The 12,189-nt window shown below is 33.9% G+C and overlaps 1 protein-coding gene and 2 long non-coding RNA genes across 4 annotated transcripts; 1 reads left to right on the plus strand and 2 right to left on the minus strand.

The window, feature by feature from the left end:
* The first annotated feature begins 1,016 nt into the window (after nt 1–1,016).
* Nucleotides 1,017–6,736, plus strand: si:ch211-271e10.3. Of its 2 annotated transcripts, XR_015490407.1 has the most exons (6): nt 1,017–1,115; nt 5,204–5,380; nt 5,465–5,658; nt 5,940–5,964; nt 6,106–6,389; nt 6,599–6,736. XR_015490407.1 is itself a non-coding variant. In NM_001328147.1 (5 exon segments), coding segments are annotated over 4 exon segments (573 nt in total). In that variant the 5' UTR covers nt 1,041–1,115; nt 5,204–5,211; the 3' UTR covers nt 6,291–6,573.
* Nucleotides 2,455–4,104, minus strand: LOC101886124 (uncharacterized). Its single transcript, NR_170267.1, is given in 5 exon segments — nt 2,455–2,956; nt 3,089–3,183; nt 3,492–3,598; nt 3,697–3,738; nt 4,067–4,104. It is a non-coding gene; the product is annotated as an uncharacterized LOC101886124 (long non-coding RNA).
* On the minus strand, nt 6,662–11,765 carry LOC141385565 (uncharacterized). The gene is made up of 5 exons (XR_015491507.1): nt 11,635–11,765; nt 11,428–11,502; nt 9,920–10,083; nt 8,861–8,899; nt 6,662–8,726 (listed from the first exon to the last, which is right to left on the minus strand). It is a non-coding gene; the product is annotated as an uncharacterized LOC141385565 (long non-coding RNA).
* Between the last annotated feature and the right edge of the window lie 424 nt (nt 11,766–12,189).

Below are 12,189 nucleotides of genomic sequence, written 5' to 3' on the forward strand. Positions count from 1 at the left end.
CTTTGACATTCACAAAAGTTGCAAAATATGTTTCAAAGATAGTAAAAATTATGGTAAAACTTTGGAATTTGAAAGACTGTAAATGAGTAATAAATCTTTTACATGCCTGCCGTTCATGACGTATGGCTTTCCATCAATCCATCTCCACTGGCCGGTTATTGCATTTGCTAGACCTATCTAATAAGAGTCAGATGAAAAATAACATGTTGGACAATATAATCCTAAATAAATAAAACAAAAAATAAATGAGATTTTATATAGTTGATCTGCTATTTTCAAGGTGTAAATTTGTGTCTGTGTGTTACTAACCCTCTCCCTTCAGTCATTCTCCAAGTTGAGCAGCAGGCTGTCCACACACCACAGTATGAACGTGCCTAATTTTGATAGCAGTTAAAAAGGAAAAGTCACAACCCTGCTTTACAGCTCAGAACAAGCATATCTGAATGAGAAAAATTAGATTTTTTTTTATAATTTGACACCATTATATAGTCTTATTCTTTTACTATTTACAGGTTTAGCTAAACTTAGTTGGCCTTCTGAGAAATTAATTATTTGACAAACCCTATTTAACTGACAGCTGAACTAGTTTTCACTGACTTGCTGAAAGATGATGAGCCATGTTAAAATGACTGAAAGCCTCTGACAGCAGATATTACCTATTATCAAAATTATCTAAGCCGCACTCAACTCCATCACCTTGAATTGAAGTGAAAGAGTGAAAAAGGCAATAAAACTAAAAGAAAACTTTATCACATATATTAATAAATATAATTTATATTCTATTACATTAATGACCAAATGTAGCCTTTGTACAGTTTTTAACATTTATGTTTAGGCTGATTAGCATAAGAAAAATAATTTTAAGTAACAATTTTCTGTTTGAATCAAAGGCTATAAATAACTTAATAAAGTTTCACTTTCTGGCTAAGGCTATTAAAATTCTGATGCTGTAAATCAGTAGCTGTACTGACCAATTACTGGAGGTTGAATATGAAAGTAAAAGTCAAGCTTGAACAAAAAGAAAATGAAAGTAATGAAAGTACAGTAACTCATTGTCCTCATGTTCAAACGTCAAGCAGCAGCACAAACCTCTCTCCATCTCAAGATTGAAACCAGTAAGTAACCTACTTTGTTTTACTTTAATTCACTTCCAAAAATGCTCCTAAATATACCACTGTAAAGTGTATGCCAAGTAATAGACTTGTGCAAATGTGTTTATGAGGTATGACAGTGCATTATCACAGATCAACCCTATAACAAACTGTATAACAAACTAGCCTATAGTATTCTGTAATTAACAAATCAAAATTAAAATATCAAGCTTCAATGAGTTATCTTAAAAAGAGTTAACATTTTTTCTACAACAATCAAGTTGCTCAACTTGCTCTCCCCAAGCTTGAACACAGTCCAGTGCTGCAACACAGGTTAAATATTAATCCAAGATAGAGAGAGGGAGAGAGGTTATCTGTTCGCTGTAGGGTACCGCCAAACAGTAAGATTTCCTTGTTCTACAAGCTGGTGGAGATAACGTAAACAATATTGGTCATGATTATACCTTGACTTGAGACGTTTTTTTTTTTTGTTTTTTTTTTTCGAAATAATAAAAATCAGTAATATGGCAAGAAAAGTTTTGTGTATTTAAAATATAGTAAATGTAGACATGTATCTATTTTTAAAAAAATAACGTAGTCAAAATAGTAAAGGTATAATAAAATAGTGTTAAACTACTCATCTTATTTTGTGTTTTGTGTAAATGTTCAGAACCAGAATATTCGGTGGGAGTAAATGATGACAAACTTATGATTTTGGGTGTACTATTTTTTTAGTAGCCTACACTGTAAAAATTAATACCCCATATCTACTCAATAAATTTGAGGCAACAGATTACAAGCAATATTATTAATTAAATTCAACATATATGGATTGAGTAACAATTAATCAAATAAGCTTATTTAAAATTAGTTATTTAAATTGAGTAAGCAAAAACTACTTAAAGAAATTAGCAAATTTTAAACAAAAATATTAATTAAATTGAACAGAAAAACTGACACGATGTTAATGAAAACTATTCAATGTTTTTATTTAAATTTCACATGAAATGTGTGAAGCCTGGTCATCAGCTCTAGAAAATAATGCTTTATATCTACACAATAAAATTGAGGCAACAGATTACAAGCAATAATATTAATTAAACTCAACAAGTATGGATTGAGTAAAATTTAATTCAATTTAGCTCAAATTAGTGGAGCCTGTTCAGCAGTGTGGAGCCACAATACAGAGTAACAACAATCTTATAATAGACAATACGTCATATAATACACAATAAAACATGTACATATAAACAAACTGATCATCTTAACAAGGACTTTGATCATCTTTTTTTAAACAGCAGTTTCAAACAACTGGACATTAAACAATATTATTTAAAACAATAGTCTTAGAGTGAAATTTATCTGATTTAATGCATGAAAGGTATTATTTGCCAGAATAATGCAGATTCATTGAAGCAAAGAGGACACAGCAGTTTATGGGTATACTACCCTCTAATATCTTCCAGTGTTAACCAGACAGTCACTTGTAAAAACATTTTTCTTTGTCACAGTTAAAATGCATAGGTCAAACCCAGGTGGACACAAGCTCTGGGAATGTAGTCAAGAGCCGTGTTTTCACTCTCGCAACTTAAGTTAGCGTGCCAATGCGAGCCAGGGCCAGTCAAGTTTCCACAGTCACTTCCGGGGCCTGATCAGATACCCTGGGCCACCAAAACAGTCCAGCTGGGGCTTTGGGCAGAGTGAAAGCAGAGTTTGCCTGAGTCTGGTAAAGATGAGGTCTATAAGAACTTTAACACCTTCAATGATGATGATGATGATGCCAGTATCTTTAGGCGGTCCCCTGTAGAAGGCCCCTGCTCAGGTCAACTTTACTGCCCTCACAAGCCGTTCAGTTCTTGTCGATTCTTCATTGTCCAATTCCATTGAGCAACAGTAAGAAAAAAAAATTAATAAAAGAGAAAATATGTTAATAATCTGTTATCATGTTATGACATACAGTCAGAAACTGTAAACATGATAAACATCATAAACTCTACCTTTAGTCTCAGATCTCTGTCTTACTCCAAGAGCTCCTCAGCAGCTGTGAAGATCCACGGTGCAGAGTGGCTTCTCTCTTAAATTCAGCGCTCACCTTAAAAAACAGAATGACAGAAAAATGTTTACGAGTTTTATTGATACATTGTAAAATATTTGACCCCTAATTAACAGTAAATTACTGACTAATAATTGTATTACTTTCCCAGTAAGCCACTGTGATTTGTTTTACACTTACTTACAGTGAAATTACAGCCATATGTGACGTCAAGGTAGATAGTAAGGCCCATTTCTGTGATTTCACCGTATTCTCTTGTAGAATTAAATATACTTTACTGTGAAGTTACATTTAATGGCAAGATGGTTACTGTGATTTAACAGTATGTTGTAGCTGAAATACTTAACTGTAACATGTATGTCCAGCTTGCAACCTAGACAGTCATCCATTCAGTCAGTCATTTTCCTGATAAGTTACACACTTGCTGGTTGATGTGTCTCCTCTGCCTCTGACACTATACAAAAAGTTGTAATTAGTAAATAGTGTTAGACAATATCATTTTTGTTTTGGTTTGATAATGAGGTTTATAATGAAGTGAAGGCCAGTTCTTACCTTGCTTACTTTATTCTGTGGTCACTTTAACTCAATGCTGTGCTGAAACAGAACACAGTTAACAGTAAGTTAACAGAAGATTACCTTTTTAAAAACTCAAACACTCTCTAATACCACGAAATTAGCATTAACGTTACAAACACGCGTTCTAATCTTTTCACTCATAGCGCACGTGCTGCTGCTGATGTGACTATAATTATAGTGATATAGTGTTTTGGTATAATATAGTAATATAGTGAATTGGTAACTTCGTTTAATAGGCGCGCTAAACAGCGTGACAAAAGAAGCTAAAGTTACTTGGTGAATTACATGCTATACAGAAATATATAACGATTATATAATTAACAAAGTTGGACATTTCAACACTTACCGATAAATCCGTTTGGATGAGACCACGACATCTCCACGTTGTCTAGTGAAGCGAGTCGGCATTGTTTGAGTCGAGTGACTCGGTTCGGTTCTAGGAATCGGCTCACTTAAGTGATTTGTAAGAGTCGGATCCCACCCGAAACCGATTGCATTTTTGTGTAATTACCAACACGATTGATTAGCATTTCACTATAATTCAGTCACACGCATTTACACTATACACTTATTACATGTTGATGACTAAGCTTTAAAGCACGTGCGAAAAAGATTTCCGATCTCCCAGCAAACAGTTCAATCCAAAGACGGTTCAATCCGATTCAATCTCACACTGAACAGAACCAATCCAATGATCAAATATTGCTCTAAATGTACCATGAAATAAAGTTTTGACGGTTGTTCATGCGAGAATGTTGTTTAAAACTCAAATCCGCTGTTAATCTCTAAAGATTGTGCGTATGTTTAAATGTCCTTTGGAAATTGCTGACATGTCCACCTCCAGGTCATGACGGGCGCTCATCACTCGTGTACACGGCGAGGGCAGCTGGTCCTCGGCGACTTGTGTGCCCCTGGCTAATCTGAAAATGCTCATTTTAATCACGTTGGATTTAATTATCATTTTCTCTTTCTGAAATTAATCAAAAATAACATCTGAATTCTTCTATTAAAATCACGTTGGATTTAATTAATATTTTCTCTTTCTGAAACTATTAAAAAATAACAGCTAAATTCTTATAATAAAATTGATTAGATTTTATTACAGACATTTTTAAATTAGTTTCAAAGCAAAAAAAATGCCCTAAAATCAGGAAATTAATTTAATTAAATAAAGTGTACATATTAATATTAATGAAATCTACTAGGCCACAAAATGACTTTTTACAGTGTAGTTTCATTATTATTAGACTGTTTCCCTCTTTTGAACACAGCCCCTCCCATCACTGTGCAGTTGTGTCAAAGGCCAAGCAGTGATATTGTAGGCTACTGCAGAGTATAAATGCTTTAAGGACTGTACTAAAACTTTGTATGCATAAAATTGCAATATGTAAGATATTTTGAAGTGCTGTTTTCATGTGCATTTTAAAATTGTACTCTTTATACTCTAAACCAGTTTATCCTTTTACTTTTATTTTGTACACAGGCTGAACAATGGATAAGTTCATAGGAGATTTTCAGAGACGTCTTCATAAGGAAGTATATGGCCTGAAGGAGGTCACTATCCTTGAGCATTGTGGTTTCATACTGTATTTCTGCCTCATTACTTCTCGTGCTGGAACTGACATTGATGCTGCAATCAGGACTCTTATGCTTGTGCAAGGTCACTTACCAATTTAAAGCTTGATTCACGATAAACCACAATTTATTTACTGATTATTTACTGTGCATTTGAATTATCTTGCAGCTGACAAACAAGTCATCATTGCTGTGCTTTATCCTACAATTGACCCTGAGAAAACCATACCAGACAGCAACAATGCTATAAAGAGAGAGAACACATATCTAGTCGACTTTCTGTTCAACGAGGATGAAGGGTTCATGAATTGTCAGAAGAATATAGATGCAATCAAGAAACTTGCATGGTACATCAAGTCCAAGGTAGGTCTGCATATCATCATGGCTATTGTCATGGCATTTTCTCAACCACAATTTACTTAAAAATATATATAACAAAATTTTGTGTTTTTTATGATTTTGATGCATTCTTTATTTAGTTTGATTTATTTTTTGTCATTTTTGGAGATGCTGTTGTAGATTATTTATCTAGTGTTATTGAATTAACTGGAAGTTTAAAAATTACAATTGTTGTCTCTAAAAGATATTTTATTCTTTATATTTTTTTAATTCATACATTTTTATTATATTTATTTCCAATTTAGAATCTGACTTCATATTACTTGCAAAGTAAGTATTCCAAGTTTAAATTCTTCTCTATGATTCTTCTGCAATGTTATATCAAAATGTATTAATTATACAATTCCTAAATGTTAAGAGATAAAAAGATTGTATTTCATATAAAATGTGCTTCATATTTTGTTCCGAAAGATTATGGAATTCCACGTACATACACATACCAGAATGGAGAAGATTTTCTCTTCCCCACCAGAGGACACAGTGGACACAGATTCGGTGGAGATTTTTGGCAAAAAAATCGTGTTGCTTGTACTGTTATCGTTGGTGTTGTCATTTTCGGCATTCTTCTGTGGATAATTCTAGATGTATTGTTTTGATACTAGCCATAAATGAACACAGAAATGCCACTGTAAAAAAAAAAAGACATTTTAATGAAAAAAGACAGCTGTGGATGCCAGAACACCATAATTATAGCAGCGAATTTTCATCTTTTACAGATTTAACTTAAATTAACACCAAACCAAATGGAACCGATTTTTACTGCCGCATTTTTACAGCATTTTGTTAATAAAATTGCAGCTGTTGTGAATTTCAGTAAATGTAACAAAGCTTCATATAATATACTGCAGGAAGAGAATTAAACTGATATATTACAATATACATGAAGTTCACAAACACTTTTTAGGATGTGCATGTGCCATGTAACCATTTTGTTTGCAAAAATAGATACTGCATATGCTGTACACTGTTGTTTACAGTATGACTACAGTCTTCAGCATTTGTCCAAGTCTTTATTTAGATCTTTAAATGTGTAAAATTAATTCCATTGCTGAAAACACCAAACTAGATTACTTTTAGTAAATACATTAGGCGAGTTATGGTAAGTGGATATTATTGATTCTAACTATTGTGTTTAAATGTTACTATGAATAATGACATTATGCATTTTGAGTAACTCATGCTTTATGCTAATTGCTTTACTTAGCTCTTTACAGTGTTGATTTGTTACACTATGTTTGTTTTATACTGTGTATGGATCAAAGAAGAAAATGACTTTATATACTAAAAGATCTTGTCTGGCAAGAATCATTTAATAAAGACTAATAAAAGATTAAGAGTTTACAGTGCAGCCTGCAAATGGTCATTAATTGTAATTTTAATCTTTAAACTTTGTTACCGTCTTAAAAACTACAGGTTTCAGATATCAGAATGGCTCATCTCTTTTTTAAATCTAATTAATTAAGCAGTTTCCACTGTTTTACTGCATATTTATTAGAATATATGTACTGTTTAAAGTGGTTGGTTTTCAGTGGCTGGTGTTTTACAGATAAATCGATTTTGATCATTAGATCAAAGATTGATCAAGATTTTGAGCATCAGGCATCCCAGATGCGGTTAATTCCGCACAGTCTTCTTTATCTGAAACATTATTTGGCTCTCCTGGTTCCTATAGGGTATATGCCGAGCTAGTGTTTTTCCCATGCTGATACACTTCCGGTGACCTGTTATTGTGAACTTTTTTCCATTTCATACGGTTCCTTATACAGCATCGATGTTGTAATGTCATTAAAATACATTCAGTTAAATAAACTTTGTCATTCATTCAGTTGCTTAATCGTAAAATCGGACAAAAAGCCGTTTACTCGCACGCGCCTGTCAGAATCGGCAGGCTAGCGCAGAAGCTCCATTGAATATACTGGGATAAAATAAATGCTCATATTATAAAGACATAATTTAATGCAGAGCTTTTGTACAATCTGAGACCCACTTTATTTCGGATATCATTCAGCCAGTGGAGATCGATGATTTTTAAAGAAAACAGCCCTTAAACGCAACGGTTTTTGCATTGGCATACAGTTCGCCGGAAGCGCTTAACCCAGGTTATTAGCAAATTAAAAGTCCTATTAGCATGCTTCGACATATACCCTATTGACTGCAAATGGAATGTAATCACGTATAATCACAAAAAAAAGTGTTGAGCCAAACCACTGGATTTTAAAGCACAATGCTGAAAAAACACTGAATTAACAAACAGTAAAAAAATAAGTTATTCAAAATGTTCAAGATTTTAACAAACTGACTTAATAAATAACAGGGTTATACACCTTTTCTTCTGAAAATTATTTTTTAAAATTATTATGTTGACTGAATATGTAAGGGAATGTCAATTTTACTTCTTAATTGGGAGACAATCTTTCCAGTCACAAAAGTTACAAAATAAGTTTCAATAATAGTAAACTCTGCTAAAACCTTGTTATTTGAAAGATTGAATGAGTAACAAACTTTTTACTTGGCTGCTGTAATGTAAAATAATGTATGACTTTTCATTAATCCATCTCCACTGGCCAGTTATTGTGTCTGTAAGATTAATCAAGTAAGATTCGGATGAAAGAATAGTGCAAGATTTGATAAATCTTAGATACTTGTGTGCATCCACAAATGGACAATACAAACAGGGTACATTGCCTTCACACCCTATGGAGTGAGAATGCAGGAAAAGGTCATTCCTTCATTTCTCTCCCACACTCCCTTACCTTCACCCCTTCTCCTCTTCATCATACTCACAAAGAATGGTCATGTCAAAGTATAAATGTTCCTGTGTCAATGCAAGTGACTGTATTTAATTAATAATTTATTAGATGATGTAAATAATAAGTCGGGTAGATCAGCCTTCTTCTGAGCGATGCAGGACTGGACATAAAGTAAAAAATAAAAATAATCCTTCAAGGGACCAAAAATGGGAACATAAACATAACTGGACAGACCAGGCTGACGAGCAGATGACAAGGCTTCCAGAGTCACTCAAACGCAGACTGTGGGCAGAGCAGAGGTGAGCCGATGCACAGGATGAAGAGACGAGGAGGAAGAGGTGAGAGTGATGAGAGCAGGGCAACTAGAGAATTAATGGCAGGTGTGCTAGTGCGCACAAGACTAAAGCAACTCATACCTGCTAGACTGCTCATTTTACATGGACACACTCAAATATCTGTGGAGAAAAACAAATAGTTACAAATATTAGAGAAGCATTATAATAATCTTAACTATCAGCTTACTTTATACTAGATTTTACTGTGACAAGTCAAAATACAGTTACGCATATTACAAAAAAAATTACATATTTCATAAAGTAGTAAAGTTTATTTATAAAATATAAATCAATAAAAAAAACTCTTGTTATGAAGTACCAAGCAAACATGATTTAAAAGTTAGAACTGCAGAGGTTTCATGTCATGACTGACTTTTTAATTGGCTTCATGGGGCAATTTAATAAAGACGACTCGCAATGTACTCAATAAATACTCTTTATAGACCAATTACCAACCTACGTCACACATGACGTCACACGGGTCCCCGGTTGCAAAAAACAGACAGGCTACAATGGGAAAGATGTCGTGTTTTGCGTTAGGATGCCGAATTCGAGTACAAAAATAGAAAACTTAACTTTTACTATACACCACACACTGCTTTAATACCGACTGCAGATGTCTTTGGCTAAATGGGAGCTGAATGAAGTGAGGAGCTAATTAGAAATAATGGACTCTGCAGTTCTCATGTCATATCAGGCAAGCTCACGCTATGCTGAATCATACTCCTCACTCGTTTTTGATTGCAAAAATGATTTCAGCAAAAACAGTTACATGTGGTTAATTAAACTGCTGACACTGAATGCTAAGAATGAAACGTGAAAGTTACGTTTATTATTAAGGTAAACTTAGTTTTATATTCACACATTCATTCAGTGACAACGTGTGACACACTCCCTATATTGTTTGCCATGGCACTTTGAATATTCGGTCTGAAATAACCTGCAAGTGTGACTTGAAAACAACATTAACACTGTTTATTTGACTGTAAACAATGTTGTACTTTGATAGTCATTGGCTGCTAATATGATTTCGCTATTTAGAGTTTGCAAGTAATACTTTTATGAAATTATATTATTAACGAGAAAGTCTGAATGTGCGAATATAAAACCAACTTTACCTCTATAAGTAAGTTCACATACCCTGCCGTACAGGTGAAAATCACTGTCAGAATGCAGTTGTTTTGCGTGTTGGTGATTAATTACCCAGACCTTGTATAACGTTAGCTCCGTCTTGTTTCCTTGTCTTTGGCTAGGCGGAATCTCTGTGCTTAGCTCTTGAATCTGGTCATCATGGAACATTATTTCTTGTGTAAATGTGTAAATAATATATCTTATTTTTAAGACAACAACAAACTCTGCACCACATCTGATGTCATTCCCTTGCTGTAAATGCTAGGGCTCCCGGTTGCTTTCTGCCACCTCCCTGCGCGCGCATCCTGAATGTTTACAAACATGGTAATTGGTCTATAGAGTGGAGGACCTATGACGTCAATTTGTGAGCAAAAACCTGGAAGCGAGTTAGCATTTTAGCAGTTCCGGTTCCCTCGTCCGAAAGTCAATGGGTTTTTTGAATGGGGTTTCAGTGAAATCCCTTAAATAAGGTTCGTGGCTAACACAAACTCAAGATACTTTCATGTTTTGTTCTACGACATAAATCACATCAGTTACAGAACACTTTTGAATTTTTAATTCGCTTCTTTAAAAAGATGGCTGCTATCAAGTTGCTAAAGGAGACTACAGGCAGTGTCGGAGACATTATACGTCATCTATCGAGCTTATCTGGTCTGGAGCGCAGCTTGCTTGTGTTGGGCATTTGGATTTATCTGTTATTTAGGTATTTTCATGAATAATACTTTATAGTTTGTAGTATTATTCTAATTGGGAATTCAAATAATGTGTAGATAATTCCTTCACTTGTAAAGGCTGTCGAGATGCATTCATTTGTTGATCATTTATTTTAATCAAACAGTATTATGAAGATACTGCGTGCAGCCTGTCTCTTTCATGCTCTCAGTAATGCAAATTTCTAAATAAATGTGTAAAAATATAAAAATCACACTTGTAAAGTGAATTAGTTTTAGATATCAGAATGGCACATCTCTTTTTTAATCCAGTGAATTTAGCAATTTCCACTGTTTCACTTCTCCATATGTCTTACGATATATGTACTATTTAAACTGGTTAGTTTTCAGTGGCTGAAGCATTACAGATCAATTGGAAAGATTTTGGGCATCGGGCATCATTCAGCTTCCCAGATCCGGTTAATTCCCCACAGTCTTCTTTATCTGAAACATTATTTGGTTCTCCTGGGGCCTGTTCCATGAACCAAGCTTACAGAAAAAGCCAGGCTTATTTTAGTAAGTCAGGTTTATTAATGCGGATTCTGTTTCATAAATAAAATTTACAATACTTCAAACTCAGTTACTCTGGCAACTTATGCTGGTAAAGTAGCCTGGTCCAGGGCAGGTTAACTTTCAGGCTAAGACTTAAGTGTGTTGGCTGAATATCTAAGGTAATGTCGATTATATCTTTTAATCAGGAGACAACTTTGACATTCACAAAAGTTGCAAAATATGTTTCAAAGATAGTAAAAATTATGGTAAAACTTTGGAATTTGAAAGACTGTAAATGAGTAATAAATCTTTTACATGCCTGCCGTTCATGACGTATGGCTTTCCATCAATCCATCTCCACTGGCCGGTTATTGCGTTTGCTAGACCTATCTAGTAAGAGTCAGATGAACAATAACATGTTGGACAATATAATCCTGAATAAATAAAACAAAAAATAAATAAGATTTTATATAGTTGATCTGCTATTTTCAAGGTGTAAATTTGTGTCTGTGTGTTACTAACCCTCTCCCTTCAGTCATTCTCCAAGTTGAGCAGCAGGCTGTCCACACACCACAGTATGAACGTGCCTAATTTTGATAGCAGTAAAAAAGGAAAAGTCACAACCCTGCTTTACAGCTCAGAACAAGCATATCTGAATGAGAAAAAATAGATATTTTTTCATAATTATGATTATATACAGTAGTCTTATTCTTTTACTATTTACAGCTTTAGCTAAACTTAGTTGGCCTCCTGAGAAATTAATTATTTGACAAACCCCATTTAACTGACAGCTTAACTAGTTTTCACTGACTTGCTGAAAGATGATGAGCCATGTTAAAATGACTGAAAGCCTCTGACAGCAGATATTACCTATTATCAAAATTATCTAAGCCGCACTCAACTCCATCACCTTGAATTGAAGTGAAAGAATGAAAAAGGCAATAAAACTAAAGGAAAACTTTATCACATATATTAATAAATATAATTTATATTCTATTACATTAATGACCAAATGTAGCCTTTGTACAGTTTTTAACATTTATGTTTAGGCTGATTAGCATAAGAAAAATAATTTTA

The sequence above is a fragment of the Danio rerio genome, chromosome 5 (assembly GCF_052040795.2).
Source record: "Danio rerio strain M-AB ecotype USA chromosome 5, GRCz13ab, whole genome shotgun sequence".
Taxonomy (NCBI): Eukaryota; Metazoa; Chordata; class Actinopteri; order Cypriniformes; family Danionidae; genus Danio; species Danio rerio.